Below are 26,030 nucleotides of genomic sequence, written 5' to 3'. Positions count from 1 at the left end.
ACACCGGAGGCTGTGAGAACCGAGGGACGGGTTGCCCCGGCTGGATTTGACCCAGAAACCCCAATATTTCATCCTCACACCCACAGCAGAGAAGTGACCAGAGACCCTCTACTCACAGCTAAGGCCCAGGAAGGTGCCAGTGCCAGGCCCTGGTCCTGACTGTGGGCCCAGAAGGTCACCTGTCCTCAGGACCTCAGGAGAGACAGGGAGCCCAGGGCTCCAGCAGGGGGTGGGGTACATCCAATCACCCCAAATAAACAGACGCCTGGGAATCCACACAGCTGCACGGGCCCTTATTCTCCATCCAACACGCTGCCGTCACCTTGAAATTCCTACTTTTTAAAAAATCTTTTTAATGTTTTATTTATTTATTTCTGAGAGAAAGAGAGAGACAGTGTGAGTGGGGGAGGGTCAGAGAGAGAGGGAGACACAGAATCTGAAGCAGCTCCAGGCTCTGAGCTGTCAGCACAGAGCCTGATACGGGGCTCAAACCCTCACACCGTGAGATCATGACCTGAGCCGAAGTCGGACGCTTAACCGACTGAGCCTCCCAGGCGCCCCTGAAATTCCTTTTGAACAAGGGACTTGTGCTTTCATTTTGCACAGAGTTCTGCAGATTCAATAGCTGTACCCCCAGCATCCAGATCCTTGCCTCAGGCTCTGCGTTTGGGGAAACTAGCCACTGGCCCTTTGGGGGGGGGGGCACGGAGACACCTCAAAGGATGATAACGGGGTAATGGGGAAGGCCCTGAGGGCCGGAGGGTCTGGGAGCCCAGCCACAGCCACAGCCCCCTGCCCTCCAGGCTCTGTCCAGGCTTCCTTCCACAAATACTCCTGCGGTGCTCTCCACGCCTTCAAAGAGCCAAAGGTAAAGGTACACAGGTAAACAGATGATTTTAATAAAGTGCCACAGTGCCGCGGGTGTGGGTGACGGGCGGGCAGGGCGCCGGGGCTCGCGGCCTGGTGGGAGGGAGGCGCCTGCGGCCCCGGGCGTTCCGTCGGTGGACACGGCCCCTGCCCCGGGCCGGAGGGGACGCGCAGGAGGCACGCGGCCCCCGGGGTCGGAACACACACGTTTGTTGCAGCAAAGGCGCGGCGGCGCGCTTGGCTCACCAGGCGAAGAGCGGCTTGCGGTCCTCCTTGGAGAGCTCGCACAGGCAGGTGAGCAGCAGCAGCGAGTCGCCCAGGAACTTGGGCGGCACCACGTCGATGACCAGCTTGCGCAGCGCGGCGGGGCTGCTGTGCAGCGGGTTGGCGCGCAGGTCGGGCCGCTGCTTCAGGATGCCGTAGGTGTTGATGAGGAACTCGCTGAACACCGGGTGCACGTCGCGGTTGTAGCCCAGCCTCTCCAGGCGCGCGGTCAGCGTCAGGTAGCGGTGCGTCAGGTCGCGAAGCTTCTTCTCATCCACCGAGCCGTCCAGGGACTTGATGGACGTCTGGGNGGTGCACGTCGCGGTTGTAGCCCAGCCTCTCCAGGCGCGCGGTCAGCGTCAGGTAGCGGTGCGTCAGGTCGCGAAGCTTCTTCTCATCCACCGAGCCGTCCAGGGACTTGATGGACGGCACGGCGGGGGGGTGGGTGGGGGCGGGGGGCCCAAGACCCAAGGCCAAGGTGGGAACAGCGGTCACATTTCCGTGAAGGAAGCTGCCCAGAGGGGCACCCAGGTCCAGAGCCAAAGGACCCGGCGGCGTCTCCCAAGTTCCCAGCAGCGGAGGGGAGCAGGGAGGGGTCTCCACCCCTAGCACAGAGGAGGGGATGGGCAGTGCTCTGTGGCCCGGTGAGCCACTCCTGAGACTGTGCCAGGCCACAGGGCCGCTGGGTGAGAGCAACTCAGGAAGCCGGGCACCCGTGGGCCTCAGACACTCCTCAGCCCTGCCCAGGCCTACAGCTGTGTGGGTGCCACGTGATGGGGCAGCAAGGGGGGCCTGGGGAGGGTGGGGGGGACCTCCAGGCAGTGGGAGGACCCAGGGCTGGGAGGGCGCCCTGCAGTGGAAAGGGAACTGGGGCAGGGAGGGGACCCTGGGGCGGAGAGGCACACCTGCTTGATCTTCTCAGGGATGTTGGACACGGTGAAGCCGTACAGCCTGGTCACCCCCGGGAAGACAAAGGCCAGGATGCGCCGGTCCAGCTGAAAGGCGATCTCCCCGACGATGCGCCCGTCCTTCTCGGCGCTGGAGAAGCTCTGGATCTCTGTGAGGAGTGGGGGCCGTGAGCCAGGCTGGGGGGCCCGGGACACGGACTGTCGGGCGCCGCCTGCCTTCCTCCTGCCCGGGCCCCAGGACCTACTTTGGGTAAAGGACCGACCTAAATGCAGCCGCTGCATGTTTGGGCTCCCAAAGGGCCCCAAGCACGATGGAGGTGCGGGGCCTCCCCAGTGCTGCCTCCCCTCCCCGCACTGTGAGGGCAAATACAAATGCAAAAGAAAAGTTAGACTTTTCTGTCACGAAACAGGAAAGAGACTCTCCCTGTAGAGCAATCTGAGAAAACTGTGATCCTAAGTCATCTCTGTCCCTTTGAGGTGGACAGAAATGTCTGTAAAAGCTTGTTTTACAGCCCAGGCCTGTGTCTTGTCCCCACCCCACGCCCACCGGGGGATTCTGCCCAGGCTCCTGGGTCAGGGTGAGCCTTGCCCACCAGAGGGCCCGCCCCTCTGACCAGGCGCGTCAGGATAGGCCAGGCGTGTCCCCTCACCTCCCATGGGCGGGCTGTGGGGTGACTCACAACACATGTGAAACCCACGTGACTCGACAACACGAATATGACCCGTGTGACTCGACAACACGAATATGACCCGTGTGACTCGACAACACGCGTGTGACCCCTGTGAGGGTCCCATCCGCCTGGCTGTCTTGGCCGCCGCTGCATTGCGGGCTGGCTCACTGTTCACTTGGCAATAAAACTTCCCGAGGACTGTGGAGAGGTGCAGGGTGGGCAGGAGGTCCTGTTTTTAACTGCCTTCCCGATGGTGCCGGGCACAGACCACCCTGCCGTCCACCCGCTTCCACTCTGTCCCCTCCAGCAGCTCTGTCCCCTGAACAGCACGCGTGCGTCTCCCCATTCAGAGCCCCCTGCCAGCCACTACCGTCCGACGCGTCTGACACTGAGAGACCCAGTGAGGCGGCCTGCGTCAGAGTCAGGCTGGGCCTCCGCGCCGGGGACCCTCCGCCTGCCGGGGGGCCCAGACCCCCGCCCCTTCCACACTCTTGCTCTTCCACCCCTGCGACACGCGATAGCAGAGCCATCTGCAGAGCCCCGTGGCTTTTCCGAACCCGACCGCGACGCGCACCCCCAGGGGGTGGACCGGGAGCGGCCGCGGGGTCCGGCCAGCAGGGGGCAGTGCGCGCGGGCTCGGCCTGTTTCCCGCCACACCTGCGCGCTCCAGAGGACGGGGCCCGACGCTCAGGACACCGCGCCCCAGGGACCCGCCCGGCTCCGGCTCGCTCCCGCCACGGGGGGGGGGGGGCCGGCGGGGGCCGGCCGGGCTGGGCCTCCGCCCCTCAGCAGGTGAGCGGGAGGCGGGTCCTGGCGAGACGCGCGCTCCCGGGAGCACCGCGTGCGGGGGGGGGCTCGGAGCCCTCGGGGCGTCTCTCCTCAGGAGCACTTTCGGGTCCCGGTGGGACCTCGTTCATCGTCACCGTGACCCCGAGGGGGCCAGACCCCACTTACAGACAAAGGAACTGAGCTTGTGGGGCGCAGTGCTTCCCCAGCCACTTAAACATGTTTTTTATTGAGATACAATTCACATCCTATAAAATGGACTCTCTTCAAAGTACACAGTTCAGACGCTTTTCTACATTCACAGAGTCGTCCAGCCGTCACCACAGTCAACCGCCAAAGCGAAACCCTGCACCCACCTCAGTCCCACAGCGCTCCGCCCACAGCCGCACAACCACCCCTCGGTTTCCTGCCCGCGCGGATTTGTCTGTCCCGGACATTCCGGGGACCCCGTCGGGTTTCCCGCGGCCCAGCAGGGGGCAGCACTGCGCGCCTGTCTGCGGCCGCATAATCGCCCACCGTGCGGACCATCACATTCGGATTATCTCTTCGTCCACTGAGAGGCGGGCGGGCTATGGTGAACAATGCTGCGATGAACATTCATGTAAAAATGTTTCCGTGGGGGGCCTGGGGGGCTCCGTCAGCTAAGCGTCTGGCTTCAGCTCAGGTCATCGCTCGTGAGTTCGAGCCCCGCGTGGGACCCTGCCGTCATCGCGGAGCCCCTTCGGTTCCTGTCTCCCTCTCTGCCCCTCCCCAGTTGTGCTTTCTCTCTGCCTCAAAAATAAATAAAAACATCAAAACAACTTTTTAAGTTTTGTGTAAACAAATGTTTTCAGTTCTTTTAGATATATACCTAGGAGTGGAATCACTGGTAATTCTATGTTTAATTTTTGATGAAACGCCAAACTGCTTTCCGCAGCCACAACGTCCGTGGGTCCCGGTATCCCCACGTCCTCTCCAACATTTGTGCTGGTCCCTCGTTTTGATTATAGTCGTCCTAGTGGGTGTGAAGCGGTTTCTCATTGCGGCTTCATAGGTATTTGGCTGATGACTGATGATTTGGAGCGTCTTTTCATGTGCTTACTTGTCATTTGTATGTCTTTGGGGAAATGTTCATTCGAGTGCTTTGCCCCTTTTTAATCGGATTGCTTGTTTATTTACTGTGGAGTTGTGGAGAGTTCTTATATATCTTGGATACTAGTCCCTTACCTGCTGATTGACAAATATTTTCTCCCACTCTGTGGGCTCAGTTCACTTTCTTGAAATGTGTTCCTCTGAAGTACAAAAGTTTTGGGGTGCCTGGGTGGCTCAGTTGGTTGAGCATTCAAACTCGGCGCAGGTCATGATCTCACGGTTAGTGAGTTCCAGCCCCGCATCAGGCTCTGTGCTCACAGTGCAGAGCCCACTTCGGATCTTCTGCGCCCCCTCCCTCTGCTCCTCTCCTGCTGGCTCTCTCCCCTGTTCATGGACTGTCACTCTTCCTAAAATAAAAAAATAAGTAAATACAAAAAAATTTACTTTTGATACAACCCAGTGTATATACTTTTCCTTTTGTTGCTCATGCTTTTGATGTCACATCTAAAAATCTATTGCCAAATCCAAGGTCATAAGATTTATCTCGGTGTTTTCTTCTAAGAGTTATATGGCTTTAGCTCTTTTAGATTTTTTTTAAGTCTTTGAAACATTTAGGGTTAATTTTCACATGTGGTGTGATGTCCAACTCACTCTCGTGCATGTGTTTGTCCACTTGTCCCAACATCATCTGTTGCAAAGACTGTTCTCTCTCCACTGAACTGTCTTGGTGTCCTGGCTGCACATGAAGCCTGCAAGTGCCTGGGTTTATTTCTGGAATCTCAGTTCTGCTTAGTTGATGTCTGTATGTTTGTCTTCTATGACCGCCACAGCCTGGATTCCTGTAGGTTTACAGTAAATTTTGGAACTGCTAAGTGTGAGTCTTCCAACTTTGCTCTCCTTCCTCAAGATTGTTTTGCCTGTTCTGGCTCCCTTACATTTCCACCTGAATTTCAGGAGCAATTTCTACAGGGAAGCCAGCTGGGATTATGATGGGAATTGAGTGGAATCTACAGGTCAACTTGGGGAGTGCTGCCACCTTAACGATGTGAAGCCTTCCGGTCCATGAACATGAGATGTTTTCCACTTATTCTGGTCTTCTTTACTTTATTGCAGCAGCACGCTGTAGTCTTCAGTGTGCTCCTTCCCCAAGCCCTTTGCGAGGCTGCAGAAGTACCCAGGAGTTCAAGCTGAAAATCAGATTGACCGCACAGCAGCTTGCCAGTGCAGATGAGGGCCATGGGAGCTCAGGGTGCGAACTTCCTCTTCTATATTAATACACTTCTCTCAGCAGGAATCAGTCCCTCTTCCCACCCGTCTCTGTCTTTAAAGCATAAATTAGATGGAAGAAGTGATATACACCTGAGATGTTCTAGAAATTATTTCTAGTCCAACCTTGGCCTTCCAAGATTCAGCCAAAATCTATTCTTCAAAGAAAAAAAGTCAATAATATTGATAAACATGTAACCAGACTTTTTAAGGGAAATGAGAAGATGGACATTACCACTATCAGAAATTAGAGATGGTCTCACCGCAGATACTACAGATGTTAAAAGGATAATAATGGAATATTAGAAACAATTTTATACTAATAAATTTGACAGCATAGGTGAAATGGACCAATTTGTTAAAAAACACAAAAGCTCACTATTGTGAGTGACCTGCCAAAGCTCTCTTAAGAAGAAATAGATCATTTTAGTAGCTGTATATCAGCTAAGGAAACTGAACTTGTAGCAGGGGAAATATTCCTACAAAGAAAATTAAAGCCTTGGGTGGTTTCAGTGGTGAATTTCACCAAACATCTAAGGAATAAATGATACCAATTCTACATAAACTCCTCTAGATTATTAAAGAGAATGGAGCATTTTCTACCTCATTCATTGAAATCAACATTAACCTGGTACCAGAGCCAGAAAATGACATGAAGAGAAAACTATAGACCAATATCCTTCATAGACAGCAAAAATTCTCTACAAAAATTTAGGAAATTAAATCCAACAATACAAAAAAGTATAATCCATCATGACCAAGGGAGGTTTATCTCAGGAATGCAAGATTGGTTTACAATTCATAAATCAATCAATGTAATTAACCATATTAGCAGAAACAGACTACAAATAAAAACCAAATGCTCATCTCAATAGATGCAGAAAAAGCACTTCACAAGATCCAACATCCATTCGTTATAACTATAAGGAAACTAGGAATTAAGGGGAAATTCCTAAACCTGATAAAAGTCATCTACAAAGACCTGAACTAACATCATACTTAACAATAACAAACAGAATGTTTTCCTCCTAAATTAGGAAAAGATTAAAAAAATAAAAAGGTCCACTGCCACCATTTCTTGCCAATGCAATACGACAAGAAATATAAAAGGAATAGAAACTAGAAATGAAAAAATAAACTTGTCTTTATTTGCAAATGACACAATCATATATCCTAAGGAATCTACAAAAATCTACTAGAACAGGGGCACCTGGGTGGCTCAGTCAGTCAGCATCCAACTTTGGCTCAGGGCATGATCTGCTGGCTCTTGAGTTCAGGTTTTGCATTAAGCTCCACACTGGCAGTGTGGAGTCTGCTTGAGATTCTCTCTCTCTCCTTCTCTCTCTCTGCCCCTCCCCAATTTGCAAGCATGCTCTCTCTCTCTCTCTCTCTCTCTCTCTCAATAAATAAATAAACTTAAATAAATCTACTAGAACAAATAAGTGAGTTCAGAGGGTGTCTGGATGGCTCATTCAATTAAGCCTCTGACTTTGGCTCCGGTCATGATCTCATGTTTCATGAGGTCATGCACTGAACCAGGCTCTGCACTGACAGTGCAGATTCTTTGTTTCCCTCTCTCTACCCCCCACCCCCCAACGCTCTACCTCAAAAATAATAAAAATATTTTTAGAAATAAGTGAGTTCAGTAAATTTGTAAGATACAACATTTTTATTTGTCAGGGTTCTCCTGAGAAATAGAAACAGAACCAATAGTGTGCGTGCGTGTGTGTGTGTGTGTGTGTGTGTGTGTGTGTGTGTGTGTAGGAAATTGGCCCTCATGATTATGGAGACTAACAAGTCTCAAGATCTACAAGGTGAGTCAGCAAGCTGGATACACAGGGAGACTGAAAATGTTGTTCTAGCCTGACTTTGAGGGTCTGAGAGCCAATGGTGTGGTTTCAGTCCAGAGTACTGCAGGCTTGAAACTCAAGAAGAACTGATGCTTCAGTTCGAGTCCAAAGGCAATCAGGTAGGAGGAATTCTCTCTTCCTTTTTGTCCTATTCAAGCCTTGGATTGACTGGATGAGGCCCACCCACACTGAGAGGGCAATGTGCTTACTCAGTATATTGACTTAGATGTTCCCCTCATCCAAAAACACTCTCACAAAAGCAACCAGAATGTTGGACCAAATATCTGGGTACTTCATTTCATGGCCCAGCCAAGTTAACAAAAAAATTAGGGATCACAGGAGTAAACACACAAAAGTCAACTGTGTTACTATATACTAGAAGTGAGCAATCAGAAATTGATAATGATAAAGGCAATACTATTTCCGATAGTATCAAAAATGTGAAAATACTTAGGGTTAATTTATCAGAAATGTGCAAGATCTATACATATAAGACTATAAGACTATAAACATTGTTGAGAGAAATGTTTAAAGAGCTACATAATATTGGTAAGGTTCAATATTATTATTATTAATAAATTGTTAATTTCCCTGAAAATTGACCTAATCAATCTGTAGATCCAGAGCAATCCCAATCAAATTCCTAGCAAGCTTTTTTGTAAAATTGAACAAGTTGATTCTAAAACTCATGTGGAAATGCAAAGGACCTACAATGGCCAGAACGACTTTGAAAATGGAGAACAGACACTATCTGAATGACAGTCTTACTTTAAAGCTACAATAATCAAGACCATGTGTACTAGAATCAACACAGACAGATAAGTAAAACAGCATGGCAGTGGTGGGGGTGGGGGGCAGGTCCAGAGATAAACTTATACATATATGAATAGTTGGTTTTTGACAAAAGGGTCAAGGCAATTCAATGGAGACAAAATTTTCTTTCTCAACACTGGTGTTGGAACAAGCAGTCTTCTAATGCAAGCCTCATACCGTTCACAAAAATTGACGTGAAACTGATCAGAAACCTAAATGTAAAACCTAAAGCCATAAAACTTCTAGAAGAACACATAGGAAAGAATCTTTGTGACCTTGAGTTTGACAAAGATTTATTAAATAGGACACAAAAAGCATGAACTATATAAAACAACAACAAAAAAATCATTAAACTGGACTTGATCACATTCAACAGTTTTGCTTTTTAAGAACACTTATGCAAATGGAAAAGCCATGGAGTGGGAGACATTTCCAAACCACACACCCAGAAAAGGGCTTGTGTCCAGAATATAGGTAAGATTCTGACAACTTGATCACAAGAAGATAAGCAAGTCCATCTTTTTAAGAGGCAAAATACCCACAGGAGCAGCCCAGGGCCCTGGCCTCCCAGCCACACTCTCCTTCCTCTGCAGGGAAATGGAGACGCTGTGCCCAGCTGGCTACCGCGACCACCCTCCACGACTGCCCGCCGCCGCGCCCGGTGCCCCTGGCTGGGCCGTACCGCTCAGGTAGTAGCTCCTCCTGGCCCTGTCCCCAGACGGCAGGCTGCTCTCTGAGATGCACACCTTCTTGGGCCGGACCAGCTCCCTGGGCTCCAGCAGGGTCTTGTCCGCCAGCGGGTCCTGCAAGGGGTTCAGGAGTGGGCACAGCTTCCTGTCAGTGCCTCGGGGCGCACGGAGCTCGGGGGGGCTGAGGAAAGCCTTGAAGGGCACCTGGGAAGAGGTGGCACAGCCAGGGGAGGCGTCGTCCTCACTGCAGATGGGGGCGTGCGAGCACAGCAGGTCCTCCAGGGAGGACGTCTGCAGCTGGGAGGGTGCGTCAGGGACGCTGGTGAACCTTCCAAAGTCTGCACCTGGGATGGAGAGGGAGGGCGAGTCAGGCTGTGTCCCCAGGACGTCCCTAAGCAGGGGGAGCACACGGAAGAACACCGTATGCCCAGCCTCAAGCTGTGACGCCCACCGTGCTTCAGAGTCCTCCTCCTCCCTCTAGAGAACATGACACTGTGGGTGCCCACCCCACACAAGGAAGCCACCAGCCTCAAGTTTAAGGGCATGGCAAGCACACATGCCTCTGTGTGCTTCCCATCCACCTGTGCGTCTACACACAATACAAGAGGGACTTGCTTACGCTTGTAAATGTACACAAACAGTATCATCCTATACAGGTTTTATTCTGCAAAATACCTTTCTGCGGCAGCATTACCTTTTTTGGGAATTCGTCTATATTGAATCATTGGGTAGCTTATCTGATACATTTAGCCGTTTCTTGGAACACGTGTGCATGCAGGCGTGTGCATTCATGTGCGTGCATGTGCACGCGTGCATACACACACAGACACACACACACACACACACACACACACACAGCAATTTTCATATCCACTGCCCTGTTGATAAGCATGGGGATGATTCCTGCTTTCCTTGAAAAAGCAAAGCTGTAAGCAGCATACCTTAATGTGTCTCCTTGTTCATGGTGAGCACCCTCTGCTGTCTACACTGGGCTCAGGTGTGTGCTGTTTAACCTTCTCTGTGCGCTACATCAGTGGGCCCCGGCAGATGACAACACATGGCTTTCCCCTAATCCCTGGTGACACTGAACATCTTTTCATGTGCTCATCGGCCCCTCAGGTTTCCTTTCTGTGAATTATTTTTGCCTTTTCTCTGCTCGTTTTTTTAGGGGGAGGCGTAGTCTTTAAAATTATTTGTAGCAGCTCTTTTTCTCTCTTGCATACTAGTTCCTTACTGATGAAAAGTGTTGTAAATGTCTTATTCCACTGGGTGCCTTGCTTATGTTTGAATCTCTTTTATGCTGACTTCTCTTGCGGAAGTTTTTAAAGTGTAATGTAGTCAACTTTAACTTATTGATTCTTTTTGATTTATAAAGTCCTTTCCTACTCTCATGTTATAAACTTGTTCTCCTGGCAATAAGGTAAATATATACTTGAGAAATAGTGTGTTTTAAGATCTATCATGAAAAATTATATCCTAAAATGTGCCTCCTCAGGAACCAACTAATCAACCTCCAGCAATGCTTTCACAAAAAAACATGTTCAAAAAAAGAAAAGCCATTAGGATGAGTCTTGCCCCCCATCTGCCCACATTGCCTGTAGACAATTCTACTTCCTCAAAAGTAAAAGCATTCTCCCAAGTAATGATCACATCAAGGAAGAAATAAAAATAAGGAACAATGATTATAGAGAAATAATGAAAATCAGAACATTACATATTAAGGCATCAGTACGTTTAAAACTGTATCTGGATTGAAATCAGTAATTTAAATACTTTAATTACTTTTAAAAAATCATCTCAAAATTAAACATTCAAATCAAGATATGACGAGGAGCTCTTAAAAAAACAATGAACACGACCGCAAAATACACTGCAGACAGCTCTGTGAAAGTCCACACGACAGCAAAACTGTGGAAAACTACCTTAGGGAAACAGAAAACATGAAGAAATAAAATTGGAAATGAGAAAAGCAACATAAGAAAGAGCAGGAAGAGGTTGGAGTTATGAGCGACCATTATACACAACTGTGTAGTCACTAAGATTTCAATAACAGGAGAGCTCTTGTGGGAAATTATTTTTAAATGACTCAATAAGAAGCAGAAAATCTAAATGGACCAATAAGCAAAGAAGAAAAATCTAGAAGTTATAAAACAATTATGCTCTGAGGGCCGCAGGCCCTGGGAGCTAGTGGTAAGTTCTTTCAAGCTCCAAATGATTCTTAATCCCTGTATTACAGAAATCAGGTTGGAACACTAAAAAAAATTAAAAGATGCTTCTTGATCAAGGTTATAAACCGGTCACAAGTCTGGTATCAAATCCCCAAACAGAAAACCCACAGAAAGAAGACCAAAGCCCATATCCATGTAGGACAGAGTCCCCAGATCCTGAGCAAAGCCCTGTCCCAGGGGACAGACAGCAGGTGCCCGGGGCCTTCCGATGGAGCAGGCCGAGGGCAGCAGCTGAGGGCACCCTACCAAGGCCAAAGAAGATCATGGAAACTGAACAAAACAGGCTGTTTCTCAATTTTTCTTGTTCTTTAAACAGAAGGACTAGAAGGGTCCTCCCAGCGCCTAGCCTTCGTGCCCCTCCACCCCCTGGTCCAACTGCCGCCAGAGCCAGAGTTCTGGGAGTTCCAAGGGCAAAGACCAAGGCAAATTTAACAGTATACACACTGTCAATCTGCTTTAAATCATTTGCACATGGTGCGGTTTTAAACTCAGAAAACAGACCACATTGACGAACGTAGCACACGGGGCACACAGGCGGCCGAAGAAGGCTGGGGTGTGGGAGCCTGGCCGCTGCGTGTGGTGCTGGGGTCAGGAGGGCGCTGGCCTGGTGCAGAGGCCACAGCAGCGTCTATTTCAACAGCACAGGGCCTTTGACCCACGGATTTCCCGGCCGTTGCCCCTGCGGCAGGTGGTGGGGGGCTGGAGAGCACCACCTAGCCTGGGGCCCGGCTGCTGGTGTGGGGAGCCACCCCCACCCCGAGGGCCGCTCCAGCGCTGGAGTGCAGGCTCTGGGCCTAGAGAAGGGGACCTCTGGGTGACAAGAGTAAGGTGGATGGAGGGGGCGATCAAAGTATAGAACAGCTCAACCCTGTTTAGGAAAACCCAGGAGATCCCCTCATATGCACATGAATATTCACCACAAACTTCAGACAGAAACCCAAGAAAAGGTTGAGAGCAGGGCCAGGAGCTCGGGCTTGGCCTTGTATGTTACATCTTCTTGGGGTATTTGTAAGTTTGCCATGAGCGCCGGTTGTTGAATGAAATAAACAGGGTTTTAAAGCACATCCTGTGTTGAAGGCAGATGCTAAGGGACCATGGGAAACACGAGCCGTTGCTGGTGGCAGCTCCCTGCTGTTCCTAAACGGTGGCTGCTGAGAGTCGTTCTAAACTCCAGTCCCCAAAGAAGGCTGAGGGTTGTAGCCAGGCCTGCAGGCAGCATCCCAGAGCCCCGGGCCCGGGGCGGGTCCCCCTGAGGATGGTCGGCCATGCTGACCTTGGCCCACACCCTGCAGCAAAGCCTTGTGTGGAAGGCTTGGTGGCTCTGGGCAGGCCCGGGGACTGGAGTGCCTGCTGAGATGGTGTCTGGCAAGCTCTGGGATTGCTAGGGGTGACCCACAGGCAGGGGAGCTGGCCGTGCTCCCAGAGACTCCGCCCTGACCTAGGCCCTGACCAGGGTCCCTCTCGGGGCACCCAGCTCCGGTGAGAGTCTGCACCTCTACCGACCACACATGGGAGGGAAGGCGAGTCGGGGGGTGGAGGTGGGGGCCCAAGTGCTCCTGCCAGTGCTGACAAAGGGGTGACTCTGAGCCCTCAGAGGCGGCCCTGGACTGACCCAGTTCTCAGGACAAAGGACAACAAAGTCACTCTGGGTTCGTGACTCTTGGCAGTAATCAGAGCACCAACGAAGCTTGGTGACAAGTGCCTTTTGCAGCCACTGCACAATGACATCCCTGGTGGCCCAAGAAGGCAGCACTGACCCTCTGTGGGATGTCACACAGGTGACAAGTCCTGGGAGGCCAGTGCCTCTTCAGCAAGTTTCTGGGGACAAGCATGTGCCTTGGCTGCTGGTGGGGGTCGGGGTTTCTGCAGCTGCCTCTTTGGGCTTCATTGTCCTCTCTCCACCACCCCCACCCCTGCCCTCTGCTGGTCCCCTCTCCCTCTTCAGGGTGCTCCTTGAGGCCGAAGGACCCCAGGGACATGCTTGCTCCTGGGGCTTTGCATCCCTGAGCTCTGTGCAGGGGGCTGGTGGGTAGCAGCCACCGATGTGGGGGGCTAACCCCCCACCCCATTTTCTAGATGTGGGCTTCATGGCCCAGAGGGCCTTACACAGCAGAATGGGGAACGGGGTCCAGCCCTGAGGGAAGGGAAGGGGCCAGAGGCCACCGGCATCGCTGAGGCAGGCCGGCGGCGGCACGTGGGGGCCTCACCACTGCTCCTGGACCCCTGCTGCCCTGGCCCGTAGCCTCACCTGCGCTCCCGGGGGAGTGGGCCTCAGGGTAGGCAGGTGCCTTGGGGTAGAGCAGGTCCCGGCCCCCGAGGCCACAGCGCTCCTGGCAGCTCTCGCTGAGCAGACGCTTCAGCATCTGGTTCTCCTTCATGAGGCGCACCTGCTTCTTCAGGTCTGCGTTCTCGCTCATGAGCCTGTTCATCAGCTCACTCCCCTCGGCCATGGCCACGTCTTTAGTGCTCACGTGTGGGCCTGCGGCCCCATGGAGGTGGAAGTCCAGAGCCTGCAGACGCTCCAGAAACAGCCCAAGGCCCTGGAGTTCCACCACTGCCTGGCCTTCCGCAGCCTTGTGATGTCGCCCTTAAAGAGCCAGTGCCCGCCCGGCCGGCACCCGTCCCACCCGCGGTACCCGCAGACCTCGCCTGGGCCTGGCCCCACAGAGCAACACCTCCCGCCAAGGGTTCAGTTCCAAGGAGAACAAGGGGAATGGACTGGAGGAGTTAGGATGGGGGAAGGCAGCCAGCCCCAGACAGGAATGTTCCGGCACCTTCTAGCAACAGCCAGAGCACTGGGCTGAGGGGAGCGTCGGGCCATCCACACCTTGTGGCATGTGCAGACCTCAGGGGGCCTCTGCCTTTACTCCGCGAGACTCGTGTTATCTCTCCACACGGTGCTGGTGCAGCTGCCCAGTCTGTGGGGTCAGCGGGCCCCCAGATCCGAGGCTGGTGTCTGGCGTGCAGACACGTATCAGGGTGAGCAGCTGGGACGCACCCTTGCAGAAGGCGCGGTGGGCAGGAGCGGGGAGCTCGGGTGCTCGCAGCAGCCCACAGGCCCGTGGACTCCGGGCGGGCTCTGAGGGGCCGGCAGCTGGAGGCGGCCTGCTGACCACTCTTCCCTGGTAAGAAGGCTTGGACTGTGAGCCCTGAGTGTCCGGAACACTGACTGTTACTGGACCTAACTGAAGACTCCCCCGACTGGACCCAGGCCTGTGCGGACCAATCACACACAGACCTTTGCTCGCGGGGTCCTGCCAGAGTGCAGATTTCCGTCCTCGGTTAGTGAGACCAACACGAAGCCGCCCCAACACCCGCTCTTCCAACTAACTACTCAGAGCGGTAAACGCACTCAGCACCGTTTCCTGGCTCTGAAGTTCTTGGTCGTGCCTCTTGGCAGCGGTTGAGGCAACAGAGGGGTCATCTCCTGACCCTCTTGGGAAGGGATAGAGTCCAAACAAGAAACCAGCATGTCCTCCAACCTTCGGCCCCAACATCCAGGGGTCCCCAGTGCTGCATCAAGGGCACTCGGGGTCCACGCAGAGCAAAGCCATTATTTCCCCCAGACTGCCAAGTTAGCATAAGGTTGCTTCAAGGAGAGAAAGGCTTGAGTCGGGTTTTGTGGAAAAGAGGATTAAAAAAAAAATTTTTTTTAAATGCTTATTTAGTTTTGAGAGAGAGACAGAGCGTGAGTGGGTAAAGGCAGAGACAGAGGGAGACACAGAATCCAAAGCAGGCTCCAGGCTCTGAACTGTCAGCGCAGAGCCTGATGAGCGGCTCGAACTCACAAACTATGAGATCATGACCTGAGCCAAAGTTGGACGCATAATGCAGGCGCCCCGGAAAAGAGGATTCCTAAGTCCCAAATGTACGTACCTTATGCGACCTGAGACACGCCCAGTGTCTGGACCCCAGAGCCTCTCACATCAGACAAGGACAGTGGGGACATGGGTAGCTCCCACTGAGCAAGGGTGAGCAGGGGCTCCCAGGACTGAGGGCAGATGTCTCCCCCAAAACCTGAGAGCAAGACCCTGGGACATGAAAGCCTCCCTCCACACCACGGCACTTAAAATGCCATTAGAAAACCCTCAGAACATGTATCCCCTCCAGCCACAGGACCATCCCCTCTGCCAATTTTCTGATCATGATGCATCATTCTCTTATCACTGGATTCAACTTACTACTAGTCTGTTAAGTATTTGTGTGGGAAATTGATCTGTATCTCCTTTCCAGTAATGTCTCGGTCTGGTAGAGCTATCAAGGTCACACTCTCTAAAAGGAGTCTGCAAAATGTTCCCGCCTTCTCTAATGTCTGGGTATGGGGTATTTGTGTTAGGTTGTTCTTTCTTTCTTAAATGATTGATAAAATTCACCAGGAAGCCATCTGAGACTAGAGCTTTCTTTTGGGAAAGTTTTAAATTTCAAATTAAGTTCTAAAATAGATGCAGAGTGATGTAAATTTCCCCTTCTCAGGAACACCTATGTGACAACTGTGTCTTTCCGGATTTTTCTGTCTGCGTTGTGGAACGCTGGCACTGAGCAGCCGTGACGTTCCCTTATTGTACTCTGCGGTCTCGCGCCTCTGAGGACAGACCGACGCGGCCAAGGCAGAAAACTGAACGTGAACACGGAGCAGCAGCGTTAGCAGGTGTGCAGAAGGACCCAAGGATCAGCAAGCCGGGCAGTGCGAGCAGTGGGACGCAGAGAGGCGGCCGCACAGTGAGCTCGCGTTGACCACGCCAGGTCAGCAGGCCTGGGGGTGACCAGCCTGGACGCTGCCTTGTGTCTGCAGGACTGGTGGCAATGCACCTTTTTAATGCCGGCCGTAGGTGTCCTTTCTTTCTGGATCCGACCAGAGGCTTGCTGTTTCTCAAAGCGTCAACTTCACTGATGCATTGTTGTTTCCTACAACATTTGACTCGTGCTCTTTTATCTGGTATTTCCTTCCTTCTACTTACTCTGGTTTTAAGATTCTTTTTTTTAAATATGGAAACCAATGTGACAATAAACTATATTAAAAAATTTTTTTAATGTTTATTTTTGAGAGAGACAGAGTATGAGTGGGGAGGGACAGAGAGGGAGACACAGAATCCGAAGCAGCTCCAGGCTCTTGTGTTAGCACAGAGCACAACACAGGGCTCAGACCCATGAACTGTGAGATCATGACCTGAGCCGAAGTCAGATGCTTACCCGACTGAGCCACCCAGGTGCCCTGGTTTTAAGATTCTTAAGGTGGACACTTAGATCACAGACTTGAAACCTTATATACAGTGTTAATAGGTAAGCCTGTAACATTTCTGTGACCACTGCTTTAGATACATCCCACAAATTTTGAAGTCATTTTTTTCACTTAGCTTGAAATATTTCATTTCCCTTGTACTTTCATTTTTTGATCATTGGTTATTTAGAAGTATACTGTTTATTTTCAGATATCTGGGATTTTCTTTCTTTTCCCCCACCATCACAAACTATGCAGTCGAGTTTCCTACCTTTGGTGAAATCGCAGGGGTCAGCACATCCAGAATGCAATGGAAAAGCCTCGCCCTGGGAAAACCACCTTCGTGATCATGGTATCTCCCCTGCCAGGTAAGTATTCTTTTTGTCACTGATTTTTAATTTAATTCCACTTTGGTTAGAGAATACACTGTGTGGCCTCAATCCTTTCAAATTTCCTCACCCCACATGTGGTCTTAGAGAATGATGGCCCATAAGCTCTTGAAAAGAATGTTAGATTAAGCGTTCCATAAATGCCCATTCAAGTTGGCTCAAGGTTTTGTCTACAGTTGTGGAGACAACGTTGAAGTCTCCCACTTATCAAATTCCCTCTCCAGCTGCCCATTTTTGTTTTTCATATTCTGAAGCTATGCTATTAGGTGCATACATGTTACTGTTATTAAATGACTCTTTGTTTCTAGGACTGTTCCTTTTCCTGAAGCCTACCTTGATATTAATACAGTACTTTTGCTTATGATTAATGTTTTTTCATATAGTTTTCTAAACCAGTACTTTTATCCTGTATTTTTGCACTTAAAATTTCTCATGGACAATACACGAGTCATGCTTTTTCATTCAGTGTTTCTGCTTTTAACTAGAGTGCTTGGCCCTTCAGTTAGTAAAGTTACGTAAATGGTTGGTGTGGCAGTTTTCTAGGGCTATATAACAAAACAGCAGACTGGGTGGCTTTGACAACAGGAATTTATTTTCTTACAGTCTGAAAGCACGAAGCCTGAGAACCAGGGGTGGGCAGAGCTGTGTCCTCACGTGGTTGTCCCTCTGTGTGTTTGGGTGTGAACTCATCTCTTCTTAGCAGGACACCAGTCCTATCAGATCAGAGCCACCCTGTGATTTCATTTAACCTTAATTACCTTCTGAAAAGTCCCATATCCAAATGTAGGTCCTTTTCTTCCAGATAAATTTTGGAAAACACAATCTAGCCCATAAGAGTTAGGCTTATCACATTTTCTATTGTTCTATCTGTTCTTCCGGTCTCCTTTGGGATTATTTTGCCCCCTTTATTAGTTTTCTAGCCATACCTCCTTTCCTTCCTTAGCAGTTCGCTGACTACAATATGTTCCTCTTACTTCTGACGACCTGTGTTCTGGTAAATACTGTCGCTTGCGGATGCAGCACTTGAGACACGAAGGGAGCCTCTTGGCAGCATCCGCCATTGTCCTCCAGCACACTTTTGTCTGTGTTCACTTTCTTGTTTTTGCCTTTAAAAGTTAATCCTATTTCAAAGAGTTTTTTGTTTGTATGCTTGTTTTTAACAAAGGGGGAAAAGCCTTCTTCATGTAACGTTTCTGGGTCTCATTCTTTGGTGAAGATCACTTTCCACCTGGTATCACTTTCCTTGGGCCCAAACATTTCTTTTGGGCAAGGCTGCTGGAGAATTCCTTCGGCTTTCATTTGTCTAGAAAAGGAAGGTCTATTTTGCCTTCACTTTCGTTTTGTGAATAGAGAATTTTAAGCTGACCAGTTTTTCCCTTTTAATACTTTATAACGATGTCATACAGCACAGCCTTCTGATTTGCATCATTCCTGATGAGAAGACAGCTGTCCTTCCCTTTGCTCACTTGTATATAACGTGTCTGTTTTTGACGGCTTTTAAGCCTTTATTCACCATTGGTTTTCATCAACTCATGATGTGCTCTGGAGTAGGTTTTGGTTTGGGCATGTTTGGTCTGTGTGATTATTCTATGTCTGTCGAGCATGACACATCTACGGGCTTATATATTCCATATCATGATTACTCAGATGTTTTTCTGCCTCCCTCCTACCCCATTCTGTGAGACTCCAATTATACATACGCACGTGGGAGCACGCAAGGTCATCCAACAGGTCACTGGCTTTTTTTTTTTTTTTTTTTTTTTAAGTATTTTGGCCACCACGGGCTGTTTCAGAGCTCAGCTGTTCCTGGATGGCCCAAGAACAGCCCCCACTCCTCTACTCTCCCAAGAACCAGAAAGGGCATCAAAGACATGGGGTCTCCAGTCCACTGCGTCTCACTCCCACAAAAGGCCTGGTTGTGGGGACGGTATCTGAGGCTGCCACAAGCCATGCAAACTAGCTGTTCTCCACTTGTGTCCAGCATGGGTTTCAGACACTCCCTGGGCCATCACTGTCCCTGGGGGAAGGCTGGAAATCACCTACCAGCAGTCATTGTGGAGAAACTAATGGGCGAATTATTTGCACTGAGGAAAACAGGTAACCTTACGTTATCCGTACCATCCTTATCCTCCTGAGTGGTGACAGGGGGTCTCTGAGGCAGAAGCCAAAGCCCCAGATGAAAACGCCAGGCACAAAGTTCACACACCATGGAGGGGCCTGGTGCTCTCCCGAGCAGTACCCTCAGCCTCCTCCCACCGCCACTGGTGTGGGTGCCTACAGTGGCACCCCGCTGCGAGCAGACGCCCTATGGTGAGGCTCACAACCAGTGAGACCAGCTACTGGGGCTGCTGTGTGTACGCTCCAGCCGCCGCCTAGAGAACTGAGGGCAGAAGAGCGACCGCCCCCGCCCCGCCATCCCGCCCCCCCATCCCGCCCCCGCTGGCGCCTTAAGTCCTGTCAACTCCCCTCTGCCTCCTGTTTCTACCCTTAATTCCATTTTCAAACAAAGTGAATTGTGAATAAAAAGTTCTACTGCGGATGGAGACAAAGATAAATCAAGCTAACTAATTAATCTATAATTAGCATATCTGCAGGGATAAGAAAAGAAGAAGCAACAGTGGATAGTATTAATTTTTGTAACATTTTATTGCCCAAATAAAATTTAAATGTATGTAGCAACACTGATTAGGTTCAGTAAAGAAAACTATTAGAGTTGAATTTCCACTGTGAGTTAAGGGTTTATAGTTAGGGAATTCCTCCTCACAGGGAAAGTTTAAAGTTTACACCCGGTGAATACAGAAAACTTAATATGGCTCCAGCAAAAATTTCCAGTAAATACTCAAAGTCTGCTCCCAATAACCAAAAATAATTTGAATTCAAGCATCTTTGTTGATTTGCCCAGGAAAGAGAACCTGATTTAGTCTAAAGTACAGCTGACACGAGTTTGTATTAGTTTCAGGTACAGCAGTGATTCAACCGTACACATGCTCAGCGTCCCCCACAGCAGGTGCGGTCACCACCCAACGTGACTGAGCTGTCACTGGCTATGTGCCTCAGGCCACGCTTTCTATCACCTGACTTACACATTTTGTGACTGGAAGTGTGGACTCTTCTGTTTCACTCACCTCCTATGCTCTCCCTGCTGGCAACCACCAGTTTGTTCTATATTTATGCGTTTGTTTCTGTTCTGTTTTGCCGAGAACTTGATTTTTAATTAGGCTGAAGCACATAATTTCCACTCAAATAATGACATATACCTGCTCATCTTCTAGCAGTTACTCTTATCCCCTGAAAACCCCAGATCTGTGACTGTTCCCAAGTTGAGACAAAACACAAGTGTGACCTGCTTCTAAGGGAATCACATATCTGTTTGTTAAGATAGCTGCCCACAGAAATGAATTTGCAGTATAAAAGTAGATTTTCATTGCTTAGGTTTGACCCAGTGATCTGGCCCCCTGGGAGCCTACCAGGGGCAGCGGTCACTTCAAGGGGCAGAAGCTTGCGCTGCTGCTGTCCCAGCTGGGGGAGAATAGGGGCCAAGAAAAGAAGGGCAAGAGCAAACCCAATAGATTTCAAAGGGATCCCAACAGTCCCTTCAGCCAAAATAAATCCAAGTTAAAAAATGTCTGGGGGAAAGTGCTGACACTCAATAGGTAGTCACTGAACACCCACTACGTGCCACACAGTGTGGCAGCCGGTGGAACCAGTGGGGCCACCTGTGTGTACACACAACCCAGACCCTGGGGAAGAGGAGTCAGCGGAGGAGGTCAGGCAGGCCCCAGGCAGAGTCAGGGACGGCACTCAAGGCCAGCAGAGCTGCAGGGTCAAGGCCACGTGCTGCAGTCTCGGCAAGGGCCCTGCAGGGATCTGGTCAGAGAAGGGCAGGAACGGAGGAGCACTCGGACATCAGGCTGCCTGAGGGAGCACAGTCGGGGCGGCTGCCAGCCCAGGAGGCGGCACAGAAGACCAACAGGCAGAGGGGCACGGGGGCAACACCAGACCCGGCTTTTATTCTCATCAAAGCTCTTGGTGGCTCCACACATCCTCACTCCTAGGGAAGCCCTGAGCACATGAGCCACATGTCTCAAAGGTCAACGGCAAGTCCAGAGCCCGGGTTTTTCCATCCTGGGCCCCAAACCCATGCACACCAAACCAGATTTAGAGATAGAAGGGAATTCAGAGGTTTAGCGCCCAAGAGGCACTGCCCCAGAAATCTGGCCCTCACTTCCGCTCAGAGGACAAGCCAGGACATGAGGGTTAGTGGCAGCCTAGAGGGCACCCTACGGCGCCAGGCTTGTCCAGCCAGCAACGCTGACTGCCCCACAGTGGTGACCACCGAACCACTCGTGAGCGCTCCCTGCTTGCCACACTGAGCCTGCTGCCTGAGCCTGTCATCACGAGACGCTACGGGTTAGAAGCGGGAGAGAGGGATACTGGTGCCCACAACTGGTGACCACGATGCAGCAGGGGCGAACCTGGGGTGGAGGGCACAGCCAGCAGCCACTCCCTCTGCACAGCCCCAGGCACTCAGCAAGTCTGCTCCCAGTTCCTTGCCGAGCCCAGGGCCGCCATGGTGACCAGACCACATCCCTCAGCCCCACAGACAGAAGAAATAGGAAGAGCCGGCTGCGGGGCAGCACCAGCAGGAGGCAGATGAGGCCCCGCGCCCCTCGCCTGAGAACCGAGGTTTTGGTCGAGAAAGCCCTCCCAGCCCCAAAGCGAGGAGGCACGCCCTGGCCAGGGGCTGCGGAACACGCTGGGCGCTGGCGGGGGTCAGGGCTCATCTTGTCCTCTCCTCCCCAGAGCTCCAGAGCTCTTCAAAGAATTAAACCCATCCTGAAAATCAAGTGCCTAAAGCCACCGGCCCCACCCCTGCCCCAGGCCTGGTCGCACCATGTGGAAGGGGGCGGTGAGGGGCACTGGACCCCTGGGCAGGGGGCCCCTGCAGCTCACCCAAGCTGCCCCACCAGGACTCACATGACAGCCACTGCTCAGCAGCCCCCCGGACAACGGTGCCCACCACCCACCTGCCTGCCAGGCACCCTCAAGGGAGGCCAGCAAGGGCACTCTCGGGGTACAGGTGGGAGAAGCGGCCGAGGGCCCAGATGGGGAAGACGTTCTTGTAGCTGTTATAGTTGATGGCACAGGACTTGTTGAAGACACCAGAGATGTTGTCCTGAAAGAACACAGAGACATAAACACAAAGGCTCTAGCAGGTGGCTAAGGGGCTCCCTGAACGGAGACTCCAGCCACAGAGCCGGCAGGCTCCCGGGGTGGGGGTGGGGGGTCCGCGGGAACCTCTGCAGGCCATTCCCCTGCTACCACCTTAGCTCTGGACCTCTCACCCTGCAGGGGACCCTCCGGCCTCAGTCACTAGCCCTTCAGAGCTGTCAACCCTGGACTCATCCAAGGGAGCGGGTCAGCCTCATGTGACCTCGTGACCGCATGCCCACAGGAAAAGGTGAAGGTGTCCTGCATTCCCTGCTGAGGCAGAGCCTGAGGGTATCCAGTGTCCTCCACCCCAGCACCAGCCCTGCCCCAGAGCCCGGGCTTCATTACAGACCTGCCTCCACCACAGGCTCTCACTGGTGGTGTTTGCAAACCTCAAGTCCCCAAAGCTAAGACCCTGCCCATGAGGAGACCATTAGGGATGCAGGGACGGGGTAGGGCTGGAAGACATTCATGCAAATCAAGGTCAGCGCTGGGCCTTGTGCTCCTCAGGCCTCCTTGGCATACCTGGGGCCAGTCGCCGCTGGGGAGCTGTTTTCTAAGCAGCCACCGGACTCCCTTCTCCAGGGCCTCTATGCAGGGATGCCTGGGGGGGAAGAGGAGGCACTGAGCGTGTCTGCCACCACTCTTTGGGGGAAAGCGCCTCTGGCTACAGCCCAACCTGCACCCTCACCCTCGGGCTGCCAGCCCGTGGAGGATGTAAAATGCTGAGTGATGACCGAACTGTCGCCGACGCACACAAGGAACTGCCGCCCACCACGAGAGTTAGCATGCTGCAGGCTGCCGCTGCACATTTTCTACCCAGAATCCCAGAGAAATGCAAAAGGCAGCCAGTGTGGAGATGAGCAGGCCAGGTAGGCAGCCCCACACACATGGCTGGTGAAGGGCCCTGCCTGCTCCAGACCTGCCCCAGGGCCCTGAACAAGATGCACTCTTTGGCTCACTCTAGGACAGAAGGAGGTGAAACTCGTGCCTGTCCAGCCCACTGGTCCTCAGGCCCCTCTGAGGGCTGTGCAAGCCACGTGTGCTAATCCTCACTAATCAAGGGAAGGGATGACACCACAGGACTGAGCTCGGCTGCTGCTCCTGCTCACACTGACCTAGTCTAACATTGAGGGAGTTTTAGGAAGATTCCCCAAATGGCCTCAAAGGCCACAGGACCGCACAGACTGGGACACTGTGCGTGTCTGCGTGTGCGTGCGTGCATGTGCGCTCTCATGTGCGTGTGTCTGGGCCTGCGCGCGCACACGGAGGCAGGAGCAGCTGCAGGGCCCTGCCTCGCCCTACAGTCTTGTCCCCCTTGTCACTCTGGGTGGTCTTCTAGAAGGCAAGCCTCTCTGCAGGAACCCCCTTGCCCTGCAGGCCTCACCTCCCACGTCTGCTCACAGCTCACCCACCCACACCCCACCCACGCTGCCTGCTCGATGCTCAGTGTCCTTCCTCCTCCTGACCCCCACCTGACGGCCATGAGCCCCATCAAGGCCCAGGACGTGTTGTGGATCTGGGACGTGGCACTCTGTATGTAACGCCGTTCCTTGCAGGACTCGAAGTCTTCCCCCCAGCCCCCGTCCGCCATCTGCTGGGATAGCAGGAAGTCACAGGCCCGGGAGACTGCCGCACACACGGCCCTGTAGACACCAGCAACACAGGAGATGCTGTCACTCCGGGGAGGTCCCAGGTCCCCACTGGCCAGGCCTCCCCAGGGGTAAGGGGAGGAGTATGGCGGGGGTGGGGAGGGGGAGGCAGTCTGACTCCGGTCCCACCCACCACATAAGGTCCACCCACCACAGAGACACCTGGCTCCTAAGTTTGCTGGGAAGATCAACTGAAAAGCTCTGTGGCTGCAGATGCCACGCAGATATGACCACCCCTGAAACCCCACAAAGCAGAGCTGGGTGAGGTGGCTGGAGACAGCTCAGACCTGAGGCCACCCTCCCATCTCTCAGCCCAGCCCAGTGGGTGTCCCACTGGGCGTGGAGGCCAGGTAAGCCCAAGGTGCCCCTCCACACACAAGCCAGAAACTCCCCAGAGGAGCCCGGCAAGACCCCAGTCCAGTGTCTTTACTAGAAGAGGTGTTGTTGGCTCATGAGCAGGAAAATAAAAACACCCCCCCCAAACTGACTTCAAAGGAAAAGACACCCCCAGCAGTGTTCTGCTGAGAAGAGCCTCACTCCAGTGGGGGCAAATGCCCACACTCACCCGCTGCGGTAAGTCTGCCCCATGCAGGCGAAAGCTTCCAGCCCGAACCAGGTGCCATAGGTGAAGCAAACTCCCCAGGAGCTGGACGAAGACAAAGGAGGGGCTCAGCCTTGTGGTCTCATTCAGATGGGTGTGCAAAACAACAGGAGTTCTGCCAGACTTTGGGAACACCCTCCATCATGGGGTCAGGGAAGCTGGCGTGATTTTCAAGAAAACCATCCAAGTGGCCAAGCGAGCAGCCAGCTCCAGTGCCTCAGGCTTTACGGCCCAGGACAAGGAAAACACACCTAACGCCTACCCCCCACCCCTCCCGCCGCTCCCGGCCCTCACGGGTTGGCTCCAGCTGCTGACGCCACAAAGCAACATGAACTGATCCACACCCAGAGGAAGCAGTGATCACAGACACGACAAACCAGGCACCAGGCCACCAAGCCCTTCCAACACACTCGGCCAAACCGCTTTAGCAGCGAGCTGAGCAAGCACCGCCAGGGTGAGGCCAGGCGTTCAAAACCAAACAAGGTCCAAAATCTGTCGCTAGAAGCTCACTCCTGGAACACATGACTGAACATCACAGGAGCACTGAAGAGCAGAGCCCTCCCGGCCCACGCACACACGCATACCCGGGAGCTCACTTACCCTTCCCAGGAGCCGTCAGCCCGCTGCTTCTGCCGACAGAACTCCAGGCCCTGCTCGAGCGTCTCCCTGGAACACAGGAGGATGGCTAACCCAACACAGCAATCCGCCCACCCCGAGCATACCCGGCCCACGGCCTCAGAAGAACCAGCAAGGTCTCCCTTACAAAAACGGGTAAAAAACAACAGTTGAGAGAAGAAATGCAAAGGTCAGAGAATAAGGGAGGAGAGGGCACAGGAGGAAGAAGCAAACTGACAGTGAAACGAAATGCAGGAGGGAAGTAAAATGTCAGTGAGGAGCAGCTACAGACACAGACTGTTGTTTCACTGCAATAACGTCACCGACACGAGCTTGAGTAAACATACAGAATGAAACTTTAAAAAGAAATGAAAAATTAGAGAGAAAATAATAGATTTTGAGGGCAGAGATTCATCCTAAGTCTAACTGGTACTTTGGGAGAATTAACTGGTTCTCTGAAAAGGCTGAAGTGAAGGTATAAATACACCCTCCAAGGTGACCCCCATGACCCTCGGGTGTGGGCAGCACCTGAGACTTGTTTCCAAACAACAGGTTGCAGCCAAGTTGATGGGACATCACTTCCGTGACTCAGGCACAGGGAAGTCTAGCTTCTGTCTTGCAAGCAGACTCCCTGGCCCTTCCCGGCTTCATGAGATGCCACAGAGGTGCCCAGATGGCAAGAAACTGAGGGTGGCCTCCAGCCAATGGTCAGAGAGGAAATGGGACCCTGAGGCTGACATTTTGCAATGAATGGAAACCTGCCAGCAATTACATGAAACTCCATAAGACCCTCCCTTTGCCGCTGCTTGGACGAGACCCCAGTCCTGGCCAGTATCCTGGCTGCAGCCCCGTGGGACGTGCAGCCGAGCGCCTGGCTAGGCTGTGCCTGGGTTCCCGACGCACAGAAACTGTGAGGCAACAGACATGTGCT

The 26,030-nt window shown here is 52.2% G+C and overlaps 2 protein-coding genes, 1 long non-coding RNA gene and 1 other non-coding gene across 5 annotated transcripts; 1 reads left to right on the top strand and 3 right to left on the bottom strand.

Annotated features, from left to right (window-relative positions):
- Positions 1 to 875: 875 nt before the first annotated feature.
- On the bottom strand, positions 876 to 13,986 carry SPATC1L (spermatogenesis and centriole associated 1 like). 2 transcript variants are annotated; one of them, XM_039257106.1, is made up of 5 exons: positions 13,662 to 13,982; positions 9,390 to 9,529; positions 9,179 to 9,299; positions 2,037 to 2,188; positions 876 to 1,436 (listed from the first exon to the last, which is right to left on the bottom strand). In XM_039257106.1, the coding sequence occupies exons 1-5, from the start codon at positions 13,861 to 13,863 to the stop codon at positions 1,110 to 1,112; spliced, it is 942 nt and encodes a 313-aa protein (XP_039113037.1). In that variant the 5' UTR covers positions 13,864 to 13,982; the 3' UTR covers positions 876 to 1,109. The 2 variants fall into 2 exon arrangements, with proteins under 2 accessions (XP_039113037.1, XP_039113036.1); XM_039257105.1 differs by having other exon boundaries at positions 9,179 to 9,529; positions 13,662 to 13,986.
- Positions 13,987 to 14,474: 488 nt separating this feature from the next.
- Positions 14,475 to 19,032, top strand: LOC120248671. Its single transcript, XR_005532649.1, has 4 exons — positions 14,475 to 14,538; positions 15,887 to 16,061; positions 16,843 to 16,999; positions 18,787 to 19,032. It is a non-coding gene; the product is annotated as an uncharacterized LOC120248671 (long non-coding RNA).
- On the bottom strand, positions 16,847 to 17,007 carry LOC120248685. The gene has a single exon (XR_005532657.1). It is a non-coding gene; the product is annotated as a U1 spliceosomal RNA (small nuclear RNA).
- A 610-nt stretch (positions 19,033 to 19,642) lies between the features above and the next one.
- Positions 19,643 to 25,603, bottom strand: LOC120248670 (lanosterol synthase-like). The gene is made up of 5 exons (XM_039257107.1): positions 25,085 to 25,603; positions 24,449 to 24,529; positions 23,707 to 23,877; positions 22,757 to 22,835; positions 19,643 to 22,196 (listed from the first exon to the last, which is right to left on the bottom strand). The coding sequence occupies exons 2-5, from the start codon at positions 24,469 to 24,471 to the stop codon at positions 22,065 to 22,067; spliced, it is 405 nt and encodes a 134-aa protein (XP_039113038.1). The 5' UTR covers positions 24,472 to 24,529; positions 25,085 to 25,603; the 3' UTR covers positions 19,643 to 22,064.
- Positions 25,604 to 26,030: the final 427 nt, after the last annotated feature.

The sequence above is a fragment of the Hyaena hyaena genome, unplaced genomic scaffold, assembly GCF_003009895.1.
Source record: "Hyaena hyaena isolate Hyena2069 unplaced genomic scaffold, ASM300989v1 scaffold_600, whole genome shotgun sequence".
In the NCBI taxonomy this organism is placed as follows: domain Eukaryota; kingdom Metazoa; phylum Chordata; class Mammalia; order Carnivora; family Hyaenidae; genus Hyaena; species Hyaena hyaena.
This window is presented reverse-complemented; position numbering and strand designations above follow the sequence as displayed.